Below are 26,270 nucleotides of genomic sequence, written 5' to 3' on the forward strand. Positions count from 1 at the left end.
ACATGAAATCATTTTAAAAATGTTTTTCCTTTTTTTTCTTTTATAATAATAACATTTTATGCACATGCACATTTGTTTAAAGCGACATAATTATAAATATAAAACTGCACATCGTATGTTCGAGAGGGCAGGAGGGCACATATCAAATGAGTTTACAAAATCAGCCGACAGAAAGTGTCGACCACACTGTACACACCGACGATCGGTGTGGTTCGTTTGTCCTGGCTGAACAGATCGACAATCTCGCTGTAGATTTCCTTCAGCTGCCGTCTGTACTTCGGATAGCGGTCGCAAAGGTTTTGCAGCTCGATCCGCTCGTTCGTCGATCCGGCCGTTGCATCGTCGTCCTCCTCTTGGAATCCACACTCGAGCGGATCGATCAGGCCGACGAGCCCGCGGAGTGGCGAACTGGGTAGGTCCACCACGATGAGCGTCACCTTTTCCTTGCGGTGAAACTTGGACAGCACGGGTGACAGCTTGTGCTCGACCTGGTGCTCAAAGCGGCGCTTTTTATTCGGGTTAACCTTTTCGTTGGTGAGAAACACCAGATCGATCGGTGGCGTGCCGTTTCCGGACTGGGACACGTTGGCCGCTCCGGTGGTGGAGCTCAGCTTCACCGAGGATGAAGAGGCCGACGTTGTGAACGAGGTCGAGAACGAAGAAACGGACGAGGCGGACCCGAGGGTGACATTTTGAAGCGCTTGCGAAATAACCTCATCCGGGGCCGCGTCCGGCCTACGGAAGGTGCGCATCACGTAGGCAATCAGGTCGGGCCGTGTGACGTGCCGTTCCTGGAAGCGATCGTTATCCCACGATCGTACACGCAACTCGCCTCCATCGCCCAGCAGTACGACCACGTTTGCACCGGCTTCCTTCCCGAGGTCATCGACGGTGGCGGCACTCGTTTCGACCACCGCCGTCTTGATACCGTTCGACCAAAGTGGGCGCAGGATGTGGGCGACCTCTTTCAGCTGCGGCCGAGAGCCGGTGACACAGATCATTACCTGCACCGGTTCGTAACCGGCCGTCGGAGCGATCGCGTTCACAAGCTTATCCAGCAGGAAGGAAAACCCTGCCCCACTCAGCTCCACCTTGGGCACCTGCAGGCCATTGTTTATACCGGATTTCCTGATGCAGGGGAGAGACAAAAACACATGAGTTAATCGGTTCAATCGAATCAATAGCTTAACTTACTGGAATTCAAGCAGTTTTCCATCGTAACGACCTCCGACGGCGATCGTCGTGAGCGGGTTCTTTCGCTTCGGTTTCAACTCTCCCAGCAGCTGCCAAACGATTCCGCCCGTCTTCGCACGCTCGTAGTTTACCGGCAATCCCGGACACACGTTCAGCGGACATTGGACACCCATGTTTTGGGCCAGCGTAACCACCGTTTCCAGCTCCCGAACGGCGACCTTCGCCAGGCTGGCAGCTTCTCCCTTGCCACGTATGATCGTCTTAAGTATGCTTCCAGCCAGTTGCCCCACCGACGACAGCTCCAGCTGCAGCGCGTCACACAAGTAACCAACGTTGACTTTGGTCGATCCCCCACCACCGCCGTTGGATGCACCTCCCCCACCGAGTTGCGCGTTGATCAACGAACAGAGCTGAAACTTGGAGATCTTTTCGTCCAAAAACTCGGCCACAATCTCGAACAGCTCGCGGTACTTGTCCACCGGGACGTTGCAGTGGATGAGCACTGCCCGCAGCAGGCCGATGTGGTTGAGTCGGAAAAATACGTTACGATTCTGGTGCAGATTGAGCTCCTTCATGACGTCCATGGCGATGGTGAGCAATTCCGCGTCCGTGATGAGATACCCTAAAAATAGTTCAAATATGAAATCAATGACTCTTGAATGGCGGTACTCGTGTTCCGTGCTACCTACCTCTACTCGGGGTGACAATATCGAACGCACACTCGTAAACCTGCTTCGGGTGGAAGTTGAAAACCTTCTTCTCCCGGTACACACGTCCCACCGAGTACCGGCGAATGTTTCGGATGCCGTTCAGCGCAACATGGCGCAAAAACGGTAGCCGCAAATCGTCCGGTAGTGTCACGACACTGCCCGAGTGTGTCATCAGCTTCACGGTATTGGAACGGGGTGCGTGGTGCTTCGTGTACGGTGTCAACAGTGGTGTTACGACCTCGATCGCACCATGCTTCCGGAAGAGCGCAATCACCTTTTCCTTCACGTAATCAAACCGCGGCAGGATCGGTACCATCGGAACCATATCGAAGTGATAGCTCAGCTCACAGATGGGATCGCTTTCCTGGGCGAAGCATCGCGCGATCAGATGCTTGTAATGGCGTGACTGCGGGTTGGATAGAATGTGCCGCACGACGTCCTGAATTTCTTCCGCCTCGAGGCGCGTACGTGGAACCAGCTCGGAGGAGAGCAGCTCTTCCGCCGTCGGACGTTTGTGAGGATCGTGGTTCAGCAACCAACGGATCACCTGCACCAACCTGGAGTAGCGCCCGTCGACCAGCAGCGACTCGGGCAGCCGAACCGGATCGCACCGAAGATCCATCAACGTTTTTACCCGCTCCATGCCGGTGCTCAGCGGAGGCGAACTCATCTCGAACAGAATTATACCGAGCGAGTAGAGATCGACTTTCTGGTTGTAGGTGGAGCGGGATGCGTTCCCCGTTAGTTCCGGTGCGACGTACAGGGCCGTCCCTACCTTTCCCGTTAGCGAGCATCCCATGTCGGACGATTTTCCAACCGCCTTCTGATTTCCGATTGCCAGTTGGACGAGTTGTCCTGAGGGTCCTGAGAGAAAAAAAAAACACACACAAACACACCCAAAGATTAGAATTTTTTCAGAAATCTCTTTCTCTTCTTTCAGTTTTTCTCTTCTTCCCCCCCGTTTATATACGCACCATTCGGTTGACTCTGGTTCTGTAACGCCAAGATGCTGGTTGTCGCGAGCCCGAAATCACCGATCTTTACCTGATCGCGTGAATCGAGGAAGATGTTGACCGGCTTCAAGTCCCGATGGATCATACCCTGCTGATGGATGTGACTGAGCCCCTCCACAATCTCCCGAAATAGGCGCCACACGCGATCGACGTCCTGGTACAGGTCGGCATCGATCGCCGTCCGAAGTGTACTCTTCTCACAGAACTCCATCTGAATGTACATGTAGAGCACCTCGGGCGGTGCGCTCGCCGGTGTAGGTTTTCCATTTGCACCGCCGTTTTCCGCAGCCGATGTTCCATCGTTGAAGTTACTGTACGAAGCCACCTCACCGTTCGATCCGACGAACTCTATCCCACCGGAACTTTCCTCCTCATTGCTGGCGTTTTTTCTTCCACCACCTCCACTTTCATCCTCCTCCTCGTCCTCTTCATCTAGATCGTTTGAGTCATCATCATCATCATCTTCGTCATCTTCGTCATCATCGTCGCTGCTGGAATCATTGGGCATGAAGTTTTCAAATATCCAATCGGTATTCCCCCCATTGTCGCCAAGACCTTTCTTTATCAACGGTGCTCGTGCCTTCTGGCCACGGTTCGCCGGACGTCGTCGTTTCCCCTGGATACTCGCCCCACCGCCCACCGACCAATCGCAACTGCTCAATGTGGCCATATCGCCCCCTCCTCCTCCTCCGTCCACCGTGTCGACGTGTACTATTTCCGCTGCACTGATCGCTTCCACCCAGCTGTTGTAGTAGCGGACAACGTTCTCGTGGTTCAACCGCGATAGTAGTTCCACTTCGCGAGTCATCTTTTTGTAGAATTGTTTGCTGCGGGCCGGCAGCCGGATACGCTTGATGGCGTACTCACGGTTATCGAGCATATTGCGCACCTTTAGCACATCGCCGTACGCACCCTTGCCGAGGTAGGACAGGATTTCGAACTCCATCTGGATGCGCGACTTGCCGGCGGCCGTGAGCGAGTTGTTCATTATCAGTGGCATATACGGACTCGGCGGTTGTTGTTGCGCTCCGTTTTGATGTGTTCGTTCTAAAGCATGAGTTTTCTGCGCGCCTACAGTCGTCATTTGCCCCACGGCACCTGGGTGTTCGGTGTGCAGCAGAATTGTCCGTAGGAACGGATGATCGAGTAGGTCGGTGGCTGAAATGGTACGCTCGGATTTACATTTTTCTATGAAATCCTTCATCTCCGAGTGTGGCGCAAGCAGCGCTTCGATGAGACTCCCCAGCGCTGGCAGATCGGGGCTGCGTACCGTTTGATGCAGCTGTTGACCGTCGCCCAGCTCCTGAATGTATGGTATGAGGCGGAAGTCGGCGACCCGCACCATTCCGGCATTATCCATAAACATGGTCGAGTCGGAGAGGTTGTCGTGTGAGACACCATTGTTGTGGAGGTAGATTAGCGCTTCCAGTGCACCCTTGGCCACCATACTCGCTCCCTCCACACTCCACCCGAGCGAACCGGAAATACTGAACAAACTCGTGCCCAGGATGAACTCTTGCGCCACGAAAACTGTCAGCGCTTCCTTGCCTATCCGGCACAGCACTCCTTCGTAGGTGATCAGATGTTTGTGTCGCAGTGGCGTTAGGCTTTCCACTAACCGCTCGATGTCGGTCACAACCGTGTCCACTGTTCGGCCCCGGATCAACTTGATCTCCAACGATTCGACGTCGTAGTGGAGGGTCCATTCAGTCAGATAAATAAGCTCACCACTTTGCTGATCGATCCCGGAGTACGTGATGCAACCACGCTGGGAATGACCCAAGCAGGCCCCTCTAAGGACCTTCCTTCCGTCACGGAAGTAAAGCAACTCGCTACGTCGATGTTCGAGACAGAAGACTCCATCACTGTTTTCGGTGGAGGAGCTGGAGTGCAGCCGGTGCAGCGGACTCGAGTCGTTCAGACTCTGGCGCGATTCACGCCTCGTCCGTGCTAGCTCCTTCTTTCGTCGCTGTAACTCATCCTGTATGGCCTGTCGTTTAAGGTTCTCCTCCGCTTGCAGCGTGTTCTGGCGGAAAAGCGCTTGCTGCTGCTGGTTGGCCAGCATTTCATCGTAGAAGCTACCCTTCGGTGGTACGTTGTGCTGGTGCAGGAAGGTTTGTACCGTGTTGGCCAGCTCGTAAATCATCACTTCTCCCTTCAGCTCATCCGCCTGCCTCTGAAGCTGGTCGGTGAGCTCCCGCACCAGACTATCCGAAAGTCCAACGGCATTTTTCAATTCCACCTTCGGTGGGCTACAACAACAGATCGGGTAAGTAAGATACAATCGAGGTAGGCGATTGGTAACAAAGTAGCCCGTTTCTACTCACTACTTGGGATATTTAGGATTGCAGATTATGTGCAAGTTTGCCTTCACGTATGCTTTCTTGGCGGAACCTTTCTGTGGGGTGAGGTGCAGCTGCAATTCGAGCGGTTTCCATTTTCCCTCTTTAGGACGGAGATCTTCTACTTCATCGTGAAAAATAGACTGCCGGAAGAAAAAGGCAAGAAAAACCACGGACGCTTGATTAGCCACTCCATATGGAAACAACAAACCGGTGCTCCTCATTCACGGATCAACCTTCCTCCTTTACCTTTATCACTTCTAGTTCGTTTTCCTGCCGCTCGCGAAAGGTTTCCCTCTGCGCCATAGCGGACCCCGGCCGACAATCAATAAACTACGCCACACTGATCATGTTGCCAACGGGAGCAACTAACCACCACGCAGTAGAAGATGCGTTTTGCCGCTGCTAGCAAAATTTCTAAGATAGAAAAGGGGTCTTTGAATGCGCAGCGCCTTTTAGGTTGTCTCGCGTGTGGAATAACAACAAACACTGCCGACACGAACGGTATGTTTATTACATCAGCTCGACGGGCGCGATACGAGAAACTGACAGATGTGCTTCAATACTACGCACGAACGACAATGTACAAATGCGTTTTATATTATATTTTCGCTACCAATATAAAATGAAATACTTTACAGCTCATGCCGGACTGATATAGAGTTAAGAAAAAATGTATGCAAGCGGGTGACGCCAATTTGTGTAGAGATTATTTGCTAGGAGCGAACACTGCCCAAACACCGGTTCGCATCTTTTGGCTCCAGCATTGAACGTTAATTCGCCATAACTCAATCTAATATTTATATTATTCGAGGTTATTCTCACACAAGACAAATGCATACCACCGAATACAACGTTTAAATTGCAAATACCCGAACATAATAATATTTTTATCAGTTTTATTACGTGGGTCATGTATCTTATTGAGTATGGACGTACAACTACATGCAGCATTCTATTTCGACATCTTTTTTGGATCCTCTTTCTTTTTCATATCCTCCCGCTTCTTGAATTCGTCCTTTTTCCTATGGGTGTCTTTCCTTTTCTGCTCCTGTAGCAAAATTTTGATTTTCACCAGCAGCTCCTCTTTAACCACGTCCGGGATAAGCGTTCTTGCTGTCGGTGTAACTCTTTGTACCACGGAATCTACATTCTCGTTGCCATCTTCCATCACAGCCCTCCGGCAAAGGAGTTTCACCTCTTCATCCCATCCGCATTCCTTGAGACGCATTCGGACGAGGTGCATAAGCCTATTTTTCCAACCAAAGAAACAATCGGAGCAAAGATTAAGTTGCGTTCTTTGAGGACTTCGTCTGACCGCCTTCAGCTTAGCTCGATTACTCACTTCACCCTATCTCCGTGTAATATACTAAACTGGTCTACACTTTTGGTGTACATTTTGTTTTAATCGGAACAATTTGGCAAAATAAACTTTTAGTTTTGCCCAGAAGAAGCGAATTGTTTTGCAATGGAGTTTGTTATTTGTTTTGGTCTTATCAACAGCAAGACAGCATCATTGTCACCGCATACATTTAGGGGCAAACAGAAGTTTTGCTTCTGCTAGCAATCTTATTTAACAATTTATTTAACAAAAACCAAACGCATGAAAACAGATTGCTTTGATCGATTGATTCATTGAATTATTTTGGTTTTATTATAAAAGTAGAACAACCAAAATTGAAGTATTACGATGTTATTTTATTCGGTTTATTTGTAAACTTTTTTCACCGGACACAGGCCTGCCTATCATATGTTAGCTGTCAAATTGTCTTTTTCACTGTTTTGCTCGGAAAGCTACAAAACAAAGCGGAGAAAAAGTAATAAGGAAGTAGTAATAACGAGCGTCTGTTGAATTAAAAAACCATTTTTCTAGTGTAAAATCAGTGTTTGAAACAGTAGATTGATAAAAACTAAGCAGCGTTCACTATGACCGCAAGCATTAACGATTTGCCCAATGAAATACTCGAGTTTGTGTTCAACTTGCTTCCGCCCTACCAGGACTTGGAATTGTGTGCTGCAGTTTGCAAACGATGGAACCTGCTGGCGAAGAGTACGTAGAAAACAATCTTATTTGCTTTTAAGTTCATCGTTTCATGATTTGCATTATCCTTTGTAGATGTGAAGGCCCGGAAGAAATTCACCTTGCAGAAGGGTTTGATAGACTTCAACCTCTGCTGGAAAGAGATCTTGAACGAATCTACCCCCCAGATCGCGGCTCGTTTCGCACATGCCAGTTCGCTACATCGACATTCGATGTACGTATTTGGTGGTGCCTCATCGTACGACACTACCTTCAACGATCTGTGGAAGTTTGATCTTTCCCGGCGCGAATGGGTTCGACCGATATCGATGGGAACGTATCCCTCCCCGAAGGCAGGCGCCTCGCTGGTATGCCATAATGATCTGCTTATACTGTACGGCGGATGGAGGCACGCGTATACCCCGTTTCATATGTGCACACTGATCGACGAACTGCACATGTACAATATAGGGGAGAACCGTTGGACCATTGTCAACCCAACCTTCGGGCCACCACCAATGACGGGCCATTCGGCCACGGTACACCATAACAAGATGATTCTGTTCGGCGGCTATCAGAAGAATATGGAAAGTCTTAGCACATCGAACGATATTTGGGTGCTTGATTTGGACGATCTTACCTGGAAGGAACCAGCGGTGTCCGTGTTGAAGCCGCCACCACGCTACGGGCAGTTTCAGATGGCGATCGGGGAGGATCACATTTTGGTCCTGGGAGGAACCGGTGGTGTGAATCGTGTTTTCAACGATGCTTGGCTGTTAGACATGCAAAATGATACATGGGTTTGGAAGAGGGTGAACATCAAAAACAAAAGAGGTACCGTCACGCACAATTGGTGCTATCCGGCGTGCAACGTAGGGTCGAAGGTAATTGTGCTGGGTCCAACATCGCCCAACGATTTTCAAATCATTCGTCCAAGCCGTCCCGCTGGACTTCAGCCACCGGCTGGTCAAAATCGAAATCGTGCTGCCATGGGACCTGCTGTTCCACCTCCACCGCCACGAATGGAACCGAACATCCCACGTAATAGTCAAAACAAAAGCCCAAGCTTGCCTCCCCCCCCTCCGGCAGCAGCATCAGCTCCAACTCCTGCCCCAGCGCTCCCGGGACCGTCCAGTTCTAATAATAATAATGAAAATGTAACAAAATATTCGGCACCAAGCAACGCTCCCACTGATTCGGTCAAACCAGGACCGTCGGGCTTAAGGCCAACGAGTAGTCCAAATAGCGGGGGAATATCTGCGAGACCTCTGCCCACGATACGAAGTGCATTCGCTCGGCAATCATCAGAAGATGACCATTTACCGAAACGGTTCAATCAACAACCTCCGGAGCAACATCACATGAGTATGGCCGCCTTCAGCGTTCCTCCGACAAACCCTCCACCATCCGTCAGCTCTCGCGTACGGCCTGATCGAGTACGATTGTTGGAGGAAAAGTTGTCGGCTATCCGGCGCCGCAAAGAAGCCGAACAGCAACAACCACAGCAGCAGCAGCAGCAGCAACAGCAACCAAATGCTGTGCCGTCACCATCCGACGAGCGTCAAAAGGTAACAGGAACCCAGGATTCCAACCAAGGACAGAATGAGAATAAAACTCACGGTGCGTCCAACACCACGGAACGCGAACCCGTAACGCCCAAGCGCGTCAAACGCAATGGGCTAGCCATTTACGTGTGCGACGTATCTAATCTGTTACCAACCGGTGGAGAGGAACCGTCTATCGAATGGCACGAGCCGAAAAATAGTGGCCTAATTGAAGGAGCTCCGGATCACTACACATTTTCGACCATGGTGAGCGGCAACGGAGAACTGATTGTGTTTGGCGGTCTCAACAAGAACAACAAATCAGAGAACCTATGCGTGTCTAACTCCGTGCACCTTCTCACTGTTCCAACGACGGTTGTTTAAAATTTCACTTAAACATTTCGTGCAACAACGATCGGCAAAGTTGAGGTGACGCTATTTCGGATTGATGGATTTCCTATTGAAAGTTCTGCGACCGTTCATTGTGGTGCAACGTTTGTATTTCCCAGTTTTGACTGCAATGCCTAGCTTCTGTTTCAGGAATAATTATAGCACCGTAAATAAAAATTATGAAAAATACACCGTGAACGTTATACCCGCATTTACGAGTTATTTCTATAACCAAAACAACATTTAAAAAACTGTGAAACTGGTAATGATTTTAAATTGTCCGTCGTGTAAAATTTGCATTCATGGCAACACTGCTGCCATTACACCGCGATTGTTTGTTTGACACGAAATGCCCAAAATTGGTACAATTCGATCGTCGCGAAGTCTACTCGTATCTTAAATGAAATAAACATTGATAAGTTGAATCTACCAATTAGTTATTCCTCTGAATTCTTCCGTAGAAAAGATTTAGGTAAGCTACCAGTTAGTCTTTTTCTTCGATGGTTACTATTTACTCAACAAAGCAAGCTGTTGTTCTGTGTTCTTTGTAGGTGTATAGTGCAGTGTTTAGCTGGCGAGTATATTGAATTTATTACATGCCACACATCGGGTCTTGCAAGTCATTGGAAAGAACCAGCCCCCCCTTGTATGTGGGTAATTGATTCTGTCTTTAACGAACTTATATGAGCTCTTACAACGAGTGGACACGGACATCAAACGACGAGTCAAGGTAATAATCTACTAGCAAATCTGCTGAAGCTTCCATAGAATTCTTTGTTGACATCTAGTACATTGGAATCATTTGTTCATCTTCCGTTATCGCTTTTAAAAATGTTGGATTACTCTTTCCCAAGTCAAAATAGTGTTTAATTAGTGATCTGTTATTTGTATTTATTGGTTGGGCTGTAAAACTTTTTGTGGAAATGTAAGCATGCTATGTACGATCATGCCATAGGTGACTAAGCAATTGTTGTATTCAAACAAGACACATCAACTCTGTTGAATGATAAAATGATCCTCTATCTTTTATTCAATATTTTTCCAGGATCGATGAATCAGAGACAACTGTAATGGAGCGGTCTAAAGATAACAACAGGGCAATTGGCTCGCACAAAAATCATCGCACTATTGCCTCGAACGATGAACTTGAAGTGAAGCGCGCTTCGGCCAAAAAGCTGATAGAACGATATTTTTATCAGTTGATGGAGGGCTGTGGAAATGAGCAGTGCTCGAATAAGAACTGTGCCTCGAGTGGAAAGGTCAGCCGGATGACGGCGAACGCGGCTGCTGCGCGAGCGATACAGCTTTTTTCGCAGGAAGCACCTTTGTGCGATGAAAAAAAAACTCCAATATTGTCGAAGCCCAGCGAAAACCATGCGGCCAGTGGTAGTTCCTCTAGTAGTGCAGCTGTCCATCAGTCGATGGAATGCAAACCTACCCCATCACCGTCAAGTCCGTGTTTGGATCGATCCGGTACGTACTTGGAAGAGAACAAACAAAATATGAATACGAAACGCGTGGAGGTGGCTGATAATAGGTAGGTTGCACAGTCATCAAAGTGTATGGAAATCGTGCAATTACATATTGAATTATTTTATAGCTCCCTCGCTGATGTAACGCCTATGGAGGAAGGAGACCAGGGGGAAACGTCCAATGTCCATAGTGACAGTAGAAAAAGGTTAGCCTACGATCAACCAGTGGAGAGCAGCAGCAGTAGTAGAAATTTAAGAAAAATGGCAACTAACCAGCTCCACGATAGCACCATGGATGCCAATGCCGATAGCCTTAGTAGAAACGTTGATTCGGCACTATCGACGACGATAACATCAGCGCAAGGGGCCCAGCATCTAAGCGAGGAAAATCTGAATGAACTTATCGATTGGTGCAAGCGCCACAGGTCCGATTCGCTGCTCATCCGCACGGTGGGTGCCGTGTTCTCCGCTCACCAGTTACTCTCGAAGAGTTTTCAGCTCAGTTCGGCCACGTCAAGCATCGATAGGATGTTGGCAAGGGCACCTCCGGGGGATTTGCGCAACATGAAGAAGGAAGATATTCGATCGCTCGAAGGTGATCTCGATAAGGACGAGGACAGTAAAGCACCACCGGATAGCGCGCAGGACGTCCTGGGTATGTCCTACACTTCCGTCGATGTGGCTGCACTCAGACGTTCGCTGAAAATGGTCCACGCAGCTCGCCCGGACATCGTTGGGCCGATAAACAATGCACTGCAATTGCTCGGCGAGTCCCTGTCGCGTGATTTACGAGTATCGCTGAAAGACACGCAGGAGCAGATTGAACCGATCATATCGGTGTTTGTGATTGCGTTCGAAACGATGTTGATTGCTTCGGCAGATTTTCTGGAGGATACGTACCCGCGGATTTGCGCTGCCGTTACTTATCTACCCATGTGGGCACAGGGCCGTCTTGCTAGCATTTGGGCGCAACACTGTCCAGACAGTATTTACCCAATGTTGCAACAGATTCAGCAGCTGATCACCATCACCACGCTCTCACTCAACCCCTATCAACAAGGACCGGCACAGGGAAATGAGGTTGTATGCAATGCAACAAAGGTTATGAAGGTGAGTCATACGATTTTCCATAACTGGTGCAAAAATTCGGTTAATTCATTTTCGATTTAATTCGTTCACAGTTAATTTACTTTGCAAATATTCTCGCGGGGGATCTGGAACCGAAGCAATATCGAGAGACGGATCTGCGGGATACATCACTGCCGTCCTTCCTTTCGCTCGTACCTGAGGACGAAGAGATGGTAGGTGAGGAAGATCGGCGTACGAGCCACAAGAGGCTAGAGGATCCGCTCGCGCAGCTGCTTGATGTAAATCCGCTCGACTGCCGCAAACCACTGGTGCCATACGAAGAATTTTACAACGAGCTGTTATGTGATAGCATCGAGATGGACCACGACTATTTGATCTACCGGAGCATCACAACGGCCGAAAGCGGCGGAACACCACTGCTGGGAGGTGACGTTTCGAAGCACTTTTGCTTCATGCAGCACGCCTTTATCCTCACGACCACCACGAAAACGCTCGCTCTGTACTACGATTCGCGCATCCGGATGATGTCCGAGCGGCGAATCAGTGCCATGAGGCAGTACCTGCTCGATGATCCCGTGAATCCCTTCTTGAACCTGCGCATCCGACGCGATCATATAATCGATGATGCGCTGGTCGAGCTGGAAATCATTGCCATGTCCAACCCGAAGGATCTCAAGAAGCAGCTCGTGGTGGAGTTCACCGGAGAGCAGGGCATCGACGAGGGTGGTGTATCGAAGGAGTTCTTTCAGCTCATTATCGAGGAGATTTTCAATCCGGACTACGGTATGTTCGTGACAAACGAGGACACCAACATGATGTGGTTCAATTCGATATCGTTCGAAAACGAGGCTCAATTTACACTGATCGGCATCGTGCTGGGTTTGGCAATCTATAACAATATCATACTGGCGGTTAACTTCCCAATGGTCGTTTATCGCAAGCTGATGGGGATGAGAGGATCATTCCCGGATCTGAAGGATCTCAATCCGGTTAGTTCCCAATATAATTTCCTTATTTCATTTGCAACACATTGTAACCGATTTTACTTCTACAAATTCTTTCAGGTTCTCTACAACAGTTTAAAGTCGTTGCTGGAATACACGGAAAACGACATGGAGGATGTGTTTATGCAAACGTTCAAAATTGGCTACCAGGACGTGTTTGGAAGCACGCTCGAGCACGAGCTGAAGCCGGATGGGGACAAGATCTACGTTACGCAGGAAAACAAGCAGGAGTTTGTAGAGCTGTACAGTGACTTTTTGCTCAACCAGAGCGTCGAGAAGCAGTTCAAAGCGTTCCGTCGTGGGTTCCAGATGGTAACGGACGAAAGTCCACTCCATCTGCTGTTCCGCCCGGAGGAGGTGGAGCTGATCGTGTGCGGAAGCAAGGAGTTCGACTTCGATCAGCTCGAAAAGTCGACGGAGTACGAGGGAGGCTTTACGGTCGAATCGCAAACAATCAAAGATTTCTGGACGATCGTGCACGGTTTGTCGATGGAAACCAAACGAAAACTACTGCAGTTCACCACGGGTAAGAAGACAAATCAAGTATTAAAATTTTCTAATGAAACTAATTGTCCCTTTGTCTCTTGGGTTCTTCTCTAGGCTCCGATCGTGTTCCTGTTGGGGGTCTCAGCAGGCTAAAATTGGTCATTGCCAGGAACGGTCCCGACTGCGACCGATTACCGACTAGTCACACTTGTTTCAACGTCCTGCTATTACCTGAGTACGACTCGAAGGAGAAACTAGAGGAACGCTTACTTAAAGCAATCACCTACTCAAAGGGCTTCGGAATGCTGTAATGTGCGTCTAGCTAGGCTGGAGGTTCACACACACTCAGACTCTCTCAGACAGCGATGTTTTTTAAGATTGCTGAATCCTTTGCGAACTAACCATGACCACATTATCCATTACGATTGTACTCAACCTCAACAAGCGGAAGTGAACAATTTTATTTTATAGGCGTTTTTAAAACAATCTCCTGATTGGATTTTGTACAGAGTAAATTTTTGTTTCATGCAATGTTTCAATAGCTTTAGTTCAGTTTCGTACAGCACACATTTTTGTTACAAACCAGTGATTTAAAAACCCGTTAACATTTCATAATGATAGATTTTGTTTTGATTGTAATAAATAAAAGCAGCTACTGTAACTTATGTATGATATTCTGGAAAATTAATAAAGTGAGTTCTTTAAATTTGACTGTGCGACTTAAAAGTAAATATCCTTACAACTCAGGAACTACCATAAAAACGCTACGATACGTTCGACCGCAAAAAGACGTTCACTTTGCTAAATTATACGCTCCAAAGTGTTGTTGAAACTTTTCTGTTAGCTTTTCACCTAGAAGAATAGTATTTCCTCGGCGTGGAGAGAGGTGGAGAGTCGAGTTACGAAAGTTTTGTCTTTGCGTGCCAACTTTGTTGTTGCCACGCCGCTTGTTGGCTGCCAAGTGGCAAGCATAATTTATGCACCTCGTACGGTGGCGGACTTTTTCCTTCTTTTTTTATTCGTGGGGTGTGATTCAATGGCCAACAATCAGCCACCTCTGGGAGTGTTAGCCACAAAACCGCACCAGTTGTGTGTAGATTTGTTTTATCCTTTCTGCTTTGGATAGACACTCAACCGAGGACACCGTCGTCGAATCTCCAGAGTGTGCTTTTTTGTTATATTTTACGATGCATTGTTTTTTACTCCAAGTAGCCAACTAATGCCATACAAATAGTTTGCAGGGATAGTTTTGTACACTATGCACCATGCGACGTGGAAATAAAAATACTACCTTGTTTACTCGGAGAGTTCCTTTGACTTGTCCTCGGAGGGAAATAACTACCCCCCTCTGAAGTCGTCACCGAAACTAGGCCACATACCGCTAAGTACAAGTGCACAAGTAACAAGTGAACTCCCGAAGCTCTAGGGGCCCACGTGCATTTCACTCCTCGGTAGAGCGTGCTGCTTCGGTATTTCCCTCAAATCTCGGGGAACTTGCGGAAACGAAGAATTCGCCCGGTGGCACTCCTCGCAACACATATTTACGATGCTTGCGTGTCAGCGCAAACCAGTCGCCGGGAAAAGGGGGACGGGGCGCACCCGAGAAGGTAGGCAAACGGAGGGTTTGCCAATGCAATGGGTAGAATTCGGTTTGGCCCGAATCGTCAGTATTCGCCGGATCGTCGTACTAGCGAGACGTGCCCGTGGAGTTAGTGACACAAAGCGTGCAAAGCTCACGGACGCGGGTATGGCATCCAATCACCTGTTCTACGTGAGCCGGGCGGATATATTCTCCGTCTATCCGGAGATCCTGCGCGAAATACTGGTGCTGGAGGAGTTGTTCCGGGCGAAACCAATCATCGCGTTTGGTCACACGATCGCGGCGACCGATCGCGTACGGTTGCAGCTACCGAGCGAGTTCGAATGGCAGCTGAAGCAGTACTTCCGGTTGCTCGAGCAGCAGAAGAAAATCAACGCAGCGGCAGAAAAAGGAATGTAAGTAAAACTGATCCAAAAAGTCGTTTTAAATTCAAAATGGAAGAATCCTTTAGTAGAGTGTAAAAGGACTTAAAGATTTTCAGTAGTCATCATGGCCACACTTTCTGCTTTTAACCTTCTCACTTATTTATTGAAATCGTCTGCTACACGCAATGCAAGAGGCCAATTTCCTTGAAGAAAGTAGTAGTTATCATAATGTCAAGTACATAAGCTCAACGGTGAGAACTCCCGCTTCGTCGTTCTCTCGCTCGTCTACTCTAGGATGTTTTGCGGTTCGTCAAATAAATAATCATCGCTTTGCATGTTCCAAGGGGATGATTGATTCTTCAAAAACCGTTACATTCAGGAAGTACCAGAAAAGAGAGAAAGAGAGTGCGAGCACCCGAGTGCTAGTAGCAAGTGGCGCAATCTTTGCGACAACCGCAAGGACTTTCCATTCATGCCAAACAGTCGCATTGCAGTACAGGGAGGGTACTCCTTGATGGGACTGGGAGTTCGCGGAAGTGCTGGAACTAAGTAGTATCCAGGTCAGCAAGGGTTCGTCCCAGCTTTTGAACTGTCACTATTCGGCACACCTTTGCCACGCACGCACGATATAATAATTGCCTTTCACAAAGTATAAGTACTTCATTATTCACGGCTCCAGGTTATCCCTGGTTCGCCTGGTGCGGCCTGTATTTATGTGTGTCATGTTCCTTTTCCCCCCCCACTTTGGGTTCTCTCCCTTTAGTCAATTGAAAAGCTCCCTGGAGAAGGTCGACCATACCTACTGGGAGGTGAAGGCCAGGTCCTTCGATGAGGTCGTTTCACCGATGGCCGCCTCACCCGCTTCCGGCGATGGATCTACACCGTTGCGGCGACGGCGGCGTCAGTGCTTTCTGGATAATCCGATTGACTTCTGCGACATCGCCGCCTACAACCAGTGGCGCCTGGAGGACATCGTTCGCGCCGGGAGGTTACTTCACAAGCCACCACTTCCGGTCCAGTTCGATGATGAGTATGAGATGCGGAAAGTATACTCCATGATTTATGATGTCTACCGGTGTAGGTATTTTGAGATCAGACCTTCGATTGCTTCTGGCTGCTTTCTGGCTTTCTTGCACCATACTGCATGCAATCCTATCTCCGATGGAAGTCCTTTTGATCGATAGGCCACCCCCTGGGTAGGTAGCAACAAGTTCTCCGAGTTTCTAGATTGCTCGATAACGACGCGTGAAATCAAACGAGTGTAGCAATGTGTTGTTACCAGAAACCCCACCGAGCCGATTCATTACACCCTTTGGGTTATACGGTGTGGCCACAGCGAGCGTCGACGGTAGAAGTCGTAAAGAAGTTGATAAACACCCAACAGAAATAACCAGCTTTCGTCAACAATTCTTTACATTGGCACCTCGTGGCAGTGGCTATAAAGATGTCACGCAAAACGGTCCGTGCGGCCATTTTCCGCTTGTGCCCCGGCATTGCGTTCCTGCTTTGCATGTTTGTGTTTGCTGTAGACGAAGGGAATGGGTGAATGTTTCTTCAAAGAAGACGGACCAGTGAATCCTTGAACGAAAACATCTCGTGTCTGGAAGTAATTTCGTTATCATATTTTCGCCGCTTCGCTTTTCATTGCACCATGAACCACCATTTTCCTGTCCTCGCAGGAAATCGACTGTTTGAAATTGTCATCCTGACCTATACGAACCCGTTGCATTACGCGCTTCGAGGAAAATCAATCGAACTGACGACTGATTGGAGAAGTTTATTGGAAAGCAATAAAATAAAAACCCTGGAGTATGATTTATGGCCCCCTGCTAAACTGAAGCTAGTAAAATGTCCCCCCGTATGCCTTCTGCTGCTTCAAGCAAAGCGTCTTAGACGGAGGGTGTTGTGTGCTATAGCATTCTCATTGGGCTTTCTTTGCAGTTAAAATGGTGCTTCAACAGGCATTGAAAAACGTTGGCTTCTACGAAAGCTACCCGGCGGTAAGTGGTTGATAGTAGAGGATTGGGTTTCTCAAGGTTAACGCTATAAGGAAGACTCTTTTACTCTCTAACAGCTTATCCACGAAACGACTCGCGTTTGGTTACTGCTTTACGACATGTACCTGCGGAAGTTTGTCAAACGCGAACCGGAAACTGTCCCCCAGAAGGATCAACTATTCCACGAGGCCAATCTACTCGGTCAGTGAGAGTGGTGGTGAGGGGTAAGAAACTCTGGCAATTAATAGCTGTCTCTTTGTCGTTGCTTGTAGAAATCGAAAGGTGCCTGGAGTTGAACAGTATTAAAATTGCCGCCGCTTTGACACGCATCCGGATACAGAACAGTGCGTACAATATGCAGTGTCTGTTGCCGTTGCATCTGCAGGACGACAAGGTTGCCATCGTAGTGTCCAACCCCATCATTGCCGGCTGGATTAACACGTTCCGCATTAGGACGAAGCAGGAAGCTAACGAGGTGTTGAAGGAGCTCGGATTTGAGTTGATCGAGCAGCCCACGACGGGAAACTTCCAGAGCCTACTGAATCGGATCAATCAGCGCGAAAAGTCCGGCTACATTCCGCTTGCCATCAACCGGTACAAATGGGACCGATTGTGTCCGCAGGTGATGTTCATCTACCCGGAAGATCGGACGAGCTTCGTCCAGTCGCGTATCTTTCGAGACCACAAGTTCATCATACAGGATCGTTCGTTCACGATCGGACCGACGATCTTCTCGAATCTGCTGGATTACTTCGAGGTGCAGGGTGATGTGGTACAGACGCACATTGCCTCACCCCGGTCGACGGCGTATCTGGCGTCGCTGTTGGCGAACTGTAACCGCGTGCGGAACTTTGTTGCCTTTGGTTGTGGTGCGAAGCTGGCGGAGTACCGAGAGTATATGCTTTCCCTCGGTGTGACCAACTTGAAGCTGTTCGCCGAGCCTTTCTCCGAGGTTGCCCACGGTTCTCCGGTGCTCGATAAAGTAGTGGGCATTCTGGCGAACCCGCCCAGCTCGTATAGTGCGGTTAGTGATCCGATTGATCTGATTTGCAGCCGAGGAGGTGATCTTTCCATGCTGGAGATGCTCTCCGAATCGGAAATGACGGACGACAGTCGACGTCGGGTGGCGAAGCTACTAGAGGAGCAGCGGGAAACGCTAAAACTGGCCATGTCCCGACCGCAGGTGCAGTTCATTCTCTACCAGACACACTCGGTCGTAGACACGGAAAATGATACCATGGTGCAGCGTGCGGTCGAGTACACCAATCAGAAAGCGTTCGAAGTGCACTACAAGGCCATGAAGGAACGCGAATTGGCCGCACTGGCGGAAGCGGCAGGCAACACTCTGGTTAACCGGTTGCTCGGGAGGTCCGATACTACCGGAGGGCGACCAGTCATCAAAGGCGTAACCGATGGGTCTGAAGGCGACCGTGAGGGACCCGATGGTGAGAGCATGAGCACACGCAAAAATTCCGAAGAGGAAGTCAACGTCCCTCCGACGGATCAGTTCGAGGTGGTCGAGTTGCCGGACTTTTGCCCTCAAAAGGACGGTTGCCTAGACTTTCGGGAAAGTGGCGTCTTTCTGGCGCTTATAAAGCGCAAAGAGGTGATCCGCCTGGATTCCAAGTATCTCATCAAGATTGCCGAATTGCGCGGCATCTTCGGAGACGCCAACAACGAGCCGCGCTTCAACGTGAAGGTCTCGAAACGGTCCGATCGCAAATCGGAGGAACAGGATGCACTCGACTTACAGAATCGTAAAAAGCGGCTTAAACGTCGTGGAAGTAATATGGATTCGCTTATCAGCCGTTTGAACACGCCGACACAGGCATCGCTTAAGCGGGGCCACCATCATCGTATCTCGTCCGTAGAGCATAAGTTTATGTTCTTTGATGCGTACCGGGAGTGGTGTCCAAAGTACGCCAATCGGAGCGAAAACAATCTAAGCGTCCTCTCGGACGATCGGTCATCGACGGGTTCGGTTGTACGGGCTCGTATATGGTGGAAAATGACCATCCACTACGTCCGCCGAAAGATACGGCTGGCCAGGATGGATGTCCAAAAGGGAACGATCGATCTTCCCCCGTTGATACTGCGCCGTTATACCACCGGCTGCAGGCACGGTGAGGATGGCACGAAACGATTCCGTTGCAGTCACTACAATCGTATACCGTATCCGTTGCCAGTACGCATTCTGGAGTTTCGACAGTATAACTCGGAAAATAGGTAATGATAGAGCTGTAGAACTAATGTAAAAGAAAATTAAACTTCCACACTATGTTACAGCTTGTTACAGCACGCGGAACCTTTGGAAAAAGAAACATCTTTGAAACCGCCGAGGCTTAGCCGACAAAATGCTTTGATCTCCTCTGGCCAACATGTTCGGCTGCGTTCTTCACAGTCTTGTTAAAAATAGGCAACTTCTTTTTACAAATGTAAATCTTTTTATAAACGCTGAGAATAAAATAAGATATCAACATAGCCGTTGATTTGAATTGAAAATCATGCCATGAAAACGCCTCTGGCAACACTGTCGGAATTTGAAAGGGTACAGCATTTTCCGTTGAAAACTACAAAGCACACGGAAAAACACTGTAATTGTTTATGTATGATTCCGTTGGAGCGAAAGAGAGAAAAGTAATGTTTACAACGATGACCTGCATTACCCCCTCGCTGAGGGATTAGTCAACAGGAATCTTCGTCGTAGCACAGAGATATATTTTCGTAGATATCCGATAGCGGAAGAGGATAAGCGTTTGAAGTTAGTGTTTACTTACGCAACGACCAAAGGTCTTTCCGAGCCCACTGCTCGCTCAACGTGTAATTGCTGCTCCTCTTCTCTTTCTCGTGTTCAATCGTCGGTCAACCGTCACAATCAGCTGTGTGTAGTGTTGTGTTGTTTTCTCCAGAGTCCAAAGTGTCAAAAGCGAGTCATGATTGTACAGAACGCAACGAAAGGTGCTGGTAGTATTATTCAACGGTACGGCCGATTAGCAATCAACACGCTACGACTAACGAAGTTCGCGCTTCGGGAGAATCTTGCTTCCTTCAAACAGTTCCGCGGACTTCGAAGACCACCACAAGCTCCTGGCAACAGACAAAAGGTATTCTTTCGAACGACTCTGTGAAGGTGCAGCAGATTGTGCATATAAACCAGGAGGAATACGTGTTGCTGGTGATCTTATTGAGTGAACAATCATCTTAATTGCATCGTGTGCCTTGTCTTTAATCAACCAATAGCGCCCACGGCAATCAACGGCAGCTCTTCTTACTGTTCGGCCACTCCTGTTCGTGACATCGTGGTCCCTGTTTTCGTCCAAATCGAATAAGAAGGAAGACCCAGCGGTGAACAAAATGGCGGAAGAGGCTGTTAAATCACTTAGCGAGACAATCCAGCATGCGGACCAATTGTTCGATGAGAACAACTTTCAGGAGGCGTACGACTTGCTGCAGAAATATCCTGTAAGTTGTACAAACATACAAGGGCAACTTGTTTTCATTATCTTAGTTACTCATGTATTTTTCATTTTTTTTAGGAACAAGAAACTTACGACATTAAATGGCGTCTCGCCCGTGTAACCTACTCGTTGTCGAAGCCGACCCCAAGCCCACGCAAGGAAGAACTTGTCCGTGAAGCGTTCCGTTACTCGGAGGAGGCGCTGAAACTGAACGATTCCGATTTCGCTTCGCACAAGTGGTACTCCATCCTTCTGGACGCCAAGAGCGGCCTGGACGGCATCAAGGAGCGCGTGACGCAGCTAGAAACGGTCAAGAAGCACATGCTGCGAGCGGTCGAGCTTAATCCGAACGATGCGACCAGCTGGTACATTCTCGGGCAGTTCTACTACGGACTGGCCGATCTGCCCTGGTACCAGCGTAAGATTGTGTCGACCATCTTCGCGACCCCACCGACTGGCACCTACGAAGAAGCACTAGAATGCTTCGAAAAGGCCGAATCGACCAAGCCGAACTTTTACTCCATGAACCATCTGATGATGGCCAAAACGTATCAAGCGTTGAAGCAGACGGATAAGGCGAAGGAATTCATGACACTGGCGGCAAACGTGGCCGTACTGAACGAAGACGATAAGCAATGCAAGGAGGAGGCGACCAAGTTGTTAAAGAAACTGTAACTGATAAGATTTTCAGCGAGAGTAAAGTGTGTGAGTGTGTGTATTTTTTCGAGGGTGCAATTTAATGGAAGGAAAATAATAAAAATCAATTAATCATTCCAAAGACCTTGTGTTCGTTGATTTTAAATCCGATATATGTATAAACGAAAGATTTTACTATTTTCTAAGTGAAATGTTATTATTTTAAAAAAATACTCACATTTTTCATGAATACACACTTGATCTTAATAACTTTAAACTGCCAACAGGAAGAGATTTTACGGAAACGATTGTGTACTTTCTTATGCCTGTAGTAGAATGCACCTAAACGTTGAGCGTCACGCAAACAAAGCAAAGGTGCATCGGCTACCCGCGGGGTGTACAAATACGAAGTTCCGCGATTGATTCCGCGTTTTCTGATAAACGGTCGGAGGTCCATATTCGTCGCTTATATTGCGCCCTCCATTGCACCCCCTCCCGGGCGTATAAATGAACTTGTCACCCCACATGTGGGTTGGCTCAATGTGTTCGTGGGTAACACCGCGATTGGCGCGCGACCATTGCACAAAGGTAAAGGTGGCACATTTTTTTCTGTTTTGTGGACCGACTAACTGTGACTAGTGGGACTCCATCGTCAGTACTTTCCAGTTAACCGTTCTGAACTGACTTGCTCCAAACGACGCAGTGTTTACGGTAGGTGGCGTGCTAGAAGACCCTGCGTGTTCGTGACACCTTTGTTGACCCCAAAAATCGATAAACGTTGGCCGTGAAAATGTCCGCCGAGGAATTGAAACTATTGGATGAGATGTTCGAGAACTGTGAATATCAGGACTCACTGGATATGATACAAAAATTATCGGTAATTGATGCGATCCACGTGGTTTTTTCTTAGAATTGTTTGGCATTTCCGGTATATTTGTTTTGTGTCTGTGTTTTAGGACCAAGAAAGCTGCGAAGTGAAATGGCGGCTAGCCAGAACCGTGTTCTTCCTATCGAAGCAATCATCCGTCAGCGACGAGAAGGAGGCTCTCGTGCGGCAAGCGTTCGAGCACGCCGGGGTAGCCCTCGAAAAAGATGGTGACAATTTTGGCGCCAACAAGTGGTACGGTGCGATTCTGTCCGAGAAAAGCTCGCTCGATGGCGTCACGGAGCGCATCAAGCAGCTGGAGAATGTGCAGAAACACTTCCAACGGGCGGTCAGTTTGAACGGCGATAGCGACCCGGGCATTTGGCATATGCTCGGCCAGTTCAACTATAAGCTCTCCGAGGTGAACTGGATCACGCGCAAGCTGATCAATTCCGTTGCACCGAATCCGCCGACCGCATCGTACGCCGAGGCGCTCGAGTGTTTTGCAAAGGCCGAAAGCATCAAGCCCAACTTCTACGCGCTGAACCTGCTGTATTTGGGCAAGTCGCACCTGGCGTTGAAGCAATCGGCCGAGGCGAAACCGTGGCTCGAGCGTGCCGCCGCCGTCGAGGTGCGCTGCGAGGACGATCGCATTTGCCGTGAAGAGGCCACCGAACTGCTGAAGAAACTCTAGAAGGCACGCCAGACCGTCTTTGGAGCGTGCTTTCCGTCCGCTAGCCATCGTCGAGTGGTGACGTACCTTGATATCGATACTTTTTTTTTTGATTTCCCAATCAAGTCATTAAGTTACCACAAACCTCCGGTAGAAGGGGGTTTTACCGCAAGTCAAAAGTTTAGGCCCAATTAAGCGTTTGTTTAGGAAACTTTTGCAATGGTGAATTAGCGAAAACATAGGTTAAGGAAAATTAGTTTAAACCTGGGTTGCGGGGTTGCGTGTCACTTGAGAAAATGAGGTAGGACGGCTTAAACCGTTTATCAACGCACCTTATCATGTGAGTTAACGTTTCAATTCGGATCATGTATTATCGGGTTCAGTCCCCCATGGTTGTGGTGGTGGTAGCATTAACAAGAGGTTCAAATAACGGGATAGGAAGTATAAATGCAACTGGTCGCGAGTGCAACGTTAAACACCAGTTTGAGGCGACAAATGGTTAACCTTCAGATCTACAACCGCCTACCTGGGTAAGTTTTGCCCTTTTATTTTGCAATTACTTCGAATTGAACAGTTATATCGACTCGAAATTCCTGGAATGCCTCAAGCAACATGTTTTCTATCATTCTGCCGAAAACCGACTTTTTATTTTTATTCTAAGTATTTTTTTACACCATTTTTCCATTTATACCCCTTAAATCTACAACCGCCTACCCGGGTAAGTCATACGTTTTGTACGAGAGTTTTTATTTTTCTGTATCAAGACAAACCACCAGTAGGTGAAAGGAGGTGCCCCTCGGGTTTTTCTTTTTATATTTATATTGAAAACAATAATAATTTATCTAAGACACACTATGAAAGACTGTTTTACTCCTCGAACTCCTCGAGCAATAAGTAATGAGATAAACTCGAAGACGATCTACAAATATGCAAATTATGCTACATTTTGGACCACACAGTGGCATCGAAAGCATTCTAGGTGAACTTTCATCATTTGTTACACAAAATAATAATTTATTAATTGCAAGAAAATCATGATGCAACGGGTTGAATTAAATACAAAAGAAACTGTTATTATTTGAAATAAAACGATCGAATTTATGTATATGAGCTAAGTTTTAAAATGTTAAGGCTTAAATATCAGATGTAACAATGTATAATCAAGAATTTCCTCCAGATATGCCACTGAATTTACTGAGGAACATGAACATTTCCAAAACGTAAAATTTAATAGAAAAATATTTCTAAATCTTTAAAATTTCACTTTATAAGCAAAAATGTTTAAAGGCACCTAGAAGTTACTTCACCAGAAACTTAAGAAGTATAAACAAACACAATTACTTATTGAAAATGTATGGTTTACAGAGTTAGCGATTGTAGATCTATGGGGAAAAATATATTTAAATGAAAAAATACTTACTCATTGAATTTTTAATATTATTATTTTAATGGGATGCGTTAGAAAACATTCTTAAGTATCATCACTGAAAATTTCAACTCACTACGGCATCTAGAACAAAACATATTAGCTTTGAAGCACAGCAAAATGCAAACTCCCATACAAGACGTATGGCCTACCCGGGTAGGCGGTCGTATGTTAACGTAGGTATTTTTGGTCGTAGACCTGAAGGTTAAACGGTACCTTGGCAAAACCTGCCTTTTGAAGGTGAAAAGGCTATACGGTAGAACGGGAGGTTTTATCTGTTATCGATCTACGGTAAGATAAGGGAAGGAAGAAATAAACATTTGTGCATACGAAAATTCCCTTTGGGTGCAGTTAGTCGCATGATTCACTTTAGTTTTTGTTATGAATATAGGAAACGAAAAACCGGTACCAATAGCGCGACGATTGGTATCTATGAAACTCGCTTCGTCATGTCATGGGGCATTGTATGTGCACATTTGGTAGAGCGAGTAGCAGCAACATCGCCACACAATTTCAACAGATAAGAGTGTGACGATGACGGCGTGTGGCGGAAGAACGATCGCGTGCGATGAGGAAGCGGCATGGAAGGGAGATCGATTGTCTGGGGGGGAGAAGGGACGATGTGGTGCTTCCTACTCCAAGCGGATGACGTGTGAAGCTGCGGTGCCAGATGGTGAAACAAGTTCTGCGCCCGGCAGTAGCCGATGAGGAAGCGTTCGGTGCAGTAGTTTTGGCAAAGCCGGTTGTTGCCATCATGGAGGACGTTCTCAAACAATCTGATCAGCTGTTCGATGCGTACAAATTTCGCGAATCGTACGATCTACTGCTGAAGCAAACGGTAAGAGAAAACTGGTCCGTTGGTGACTAGGTCAACTGGATTTATTTGTTTTTTGTCTCGGCAGGATCGAAGCTACGAAATTTTGTGGCGGTTGTGTCGTGTGATATATTCATTATCGAGGGAGTTCGTCGACGATGCAAGCAAATCGAAACAGCTAGAAGCCCTTATTTTCGAAGGATTCGATTACTCCAAAAAGGCATTCGAGCTGGCACCGGAGCGTTCGGCCGCACACAAATACTACGCAATATTTCTGGCAGAAAAGTCCGGCATAGATGGTTTAAAGGAGCGTGTCCTGCAGCTCAGCACGATTCTGAAGCACCTCAAGAAAGCCACAGAGTTGGATGCACAGGATCCTTTTGCATGGTTTGTACTGGGGCGGTTCTACCACAAGCTGGCCAGTTTGCCTTGGTTCCAGAAAAAGATGATTCACACCTTCACAATTGACGTGCCGGAAGCAACGTTCGAGGATGCGCTGCAGTGTTTCGAGAAGGCTGAAAATGTGGCCCCAAACTTTTTTCCTCTGAACCATCTAATGCTGGGCGAGACGTACATTGCGTTGAAGAATGGCACCAAAGCACGACACTTTCTTGAACTAGCAGCCAACCAGACAGCACCACAGTAAGTATGAGTGGTTCCAGTCGTTGAAAATCTCGTGTAAATATTTATCTCCGTTTTTAGCACTGCCGACGATCGAGAGGCACAGAAAACGGCAAAGGCATTGCTTAAGAAGCTGTAGATGAGGGATGTGGCATGTGCGGTAAAATCTCAATCACGCTCCTTATCGCACCACGGGGCACAGGCATTACCCGAAAACGGATCTGTTACTGAAGGCTCTTTCGTGCGGGACGCACGTGGCGTTAAAAACTCACTGCCCGTTCAAGTACTTGGAAGATAAGACAATAAAAATAAAAGGTGAACTCACACGAAAGTATGATAGCATAATCGCTAATGGGAATGCCATTTGTCCTGTGATTTATGCAATCCATAGGTCTTTGTGAAAAGTTAAGGAAGGGTGGGTGGGTTGGAAAGAAGCGTTGGGGATTAACGTTTTATAAAGTGGAATGAAGAATGAAACGGATCATTCATCTATATAGATACTATATCTAAAACACATACTCAATTTAGACTATCATTCAAAGTATATCACC

General features: G+C 47.6%; 8 protein-coding genes across 8 annotated transcripts; 6 read left to right on the forward strand and 2 right to left on the reverse strand.

The window, feature by feature from the left end:
- Nucleotides 1-47: 47 nt before the first annotated feature.
- Nucleotides 48-5,714, reverse strand: LOC131289452 (eIF-2-alpha kinase GCN2). The gene is made up of 6 exons (XM_058318719.1): nucleotides 5,509-5,714; nucleotides 5,245-5,402; nucleotides 2,879-5,169; nucleotides 1,884-2,768; nucleotides 1,195-1,816; nucleotides 48-1,128 (listed from the first exon to the last, which is right to left on the reverse strand). Exons 1-6 carry the CDS (start codon nucleotides 5,563-5,565, stop codon nucleotides 153-155), a joined length of 4,989 nt encoding a protein of 1,662 aa, XP_058174702.1. The 5' UTR covers nucleotides 5,566-5,714; the 3' UTR covers nucleotides 48-152.
- Nucleotides 5,715-6,161: 447 nt separating this feature from the next.
- On the reverse strand, nucleotides 6,162-6,749 carry LOC131287981 (enhancer of yellow 2 transcription factor). Its single transcript, XM_058317076.1, has 2 exons — nucleotides 6,605-6,749; nucleotides 6,162-6,509 (listed from the first exon to the last, which is right to left on the reverse strand). Exons 1-2 carry the CDS (start codon nucleotides 6,655-6,657, stop codon nucleotides 6,215-6,217), a joined length of 348 nt encoding a protein of 115 aa, XP_058173059.1. The 5' UTR covers nucleotides 6,658-6,749; the 3' UTR covers nucleotides 6,162-6,214.
- A 329-nt stretch (nucleotides 6,750-7,078) lies between these two features.
- Nucleotides 7,079-9,517, forward strand: LOC131286703 (F-box only protein 42). Its single transcript, XM_058315691.1, has 2 exons — nucleotides 7,079-7,309; nucleotides 7,376-9,517. The coding sequence occupies exons 1-2, from the start codon at nucleotides 7,186-7,188 to the stop codon at nucleotides 9,205-9,207; spliced, it is 1,956 nt and encodes a 651-aa protein (XP_058171674.1). The 5' UTR covers nucleotides 7,079-7,185; the 3' UTR covers nucleotides 9,208-9,517.
- Nucleotides 9,518-10,264: 747 nt separating this feature from the next.
- Nucleotides 10,265-13,975, forward strand: LOC131285902 (ubiquitin-protein ligase E3A). The gene is made up of 5 exons (XM_058314756.1): nucleotides 10,265-10,750; nucleotides 10,814-11,795; nucleotides 11,867-12,763; nucleotides 12,839-13,304; nucleotides 13,379-13,975. The coding sequence occupies exons 1-5, from the start codon at nucleotides 10,284-10,286 to the stop codon at nucleotides 13,573-13,575; spliced, it is 3,009 nt and encodes a 1,002-aa protein (XP_058170739.1). The 5' UTR covers nucleotides 10,265-10,283; the 3' UTR covers nucleotides 13,576-13,975.
- A 1,036-nt stretch (nucleotides 13,976-15,011) lies between these two features.
- Nucleotides 15,012-19,636, forward strand: LOC131285903 (uncharacterized). Its single transcript, XM_058314757.1, has 6 exons — nucleotides 15,012-15,259; nucleotides 15,993-16,306; nucleotides 17,171-17,229; nucleotides 17,304-17,427; nucleotides 17,499-19,452; nucleotides 19,513-19,636. Exons 1-6 carry the CDS (start codon nucleotides 15,012-15,014, stop codon nucleotides 19,634-19,636), a joined length of 2,823 nt encoding a protein of 940 aa, XP_058170740.1.
- A 314-nt stretch (nucleotides 19,637-19,950) lies between these two features.
- On the forward strand, nucleotides 19,951-21,453 carry LOC131287759 (regulator of microtubule dynamics protein 1-like). The gene is made up of 3 exons (XM_058316843.1): nucleotides 19,951-20,330; nucleotides 20,467-20,688; nucleotides 20,763-21,453. Exons 1-3 carry the CDS (start codon nucleotides 20,160-20,162, stop codon nucleotides 21,357-21,359), a joined length of 990 nt encoding a protein of 329 aa, XP_058172826.1. The 5' UTR covers nucleotides 19,951-20,159; the 3' UTR covers nucleotides 21,360-21,453.
- A 657-nt stretch (nucleotides 21,454-22,110) lies between these two features.
- LOC131288724 (regulator of microtubule dynamics protein 1-like) lies at nucleotides 22,111-22,879 on the forward strand. The gene is made up of 2 exons (XM_058317897.1): nucleotides 22,111-22,197; nucleotides 22,277-22,879. The coding sequence occupies exons 1-2, from the start codon at nucleotides 22,111-22,113 to the stop codon at nucleotides 22,877-22,879; spliced, it is 690 nt and encodes a 229-aa protein (XP_058173880.1).
- Nucleotides 22,880-24,994: 2,115 nt separating this feature from the next.
- Nucleotides 24,995-25,967, forward strand: LOC131288271 (regulator of microtubule dynamics protein 1-like). Its single transcript, XM_058317391.1, has 3 exons — nucleotides 24,995-25,122; nucleotides 25,187-25,740; nucleotides 25,801-25,967. Exons 1-3 carry the CDS (start codon nucleotides 25,039-25,041, stop codon nucleotides 25,856-25,858), a joined length of 696 nt encoding a protein of 231 aa, XP_058173374.1. The 5' UTR covers nucleotides 24,995-25,038; the 3' UTR covers nucleotides 25,859-25,967.
- The last annotated feature ends 303 nt before the right edge of the window (nucleotides 25,968-26,270 follow it).

Source organism: Anopheles ziemanni, chromosome 3 (genome assembly GCF_943734765.1).
Source record: "Anopheles ziemanni chromosome 3, idAnoZiCoDA_A2_x.2, whole genome shotgun sequence".
Taxonomy (NCBI): domain Eukaryota; kingdom Metazoa; phylum Arthropoda; class Insecta; order Diptera; family Culicidae; genus Anopheles; species Anopheles ziemanni.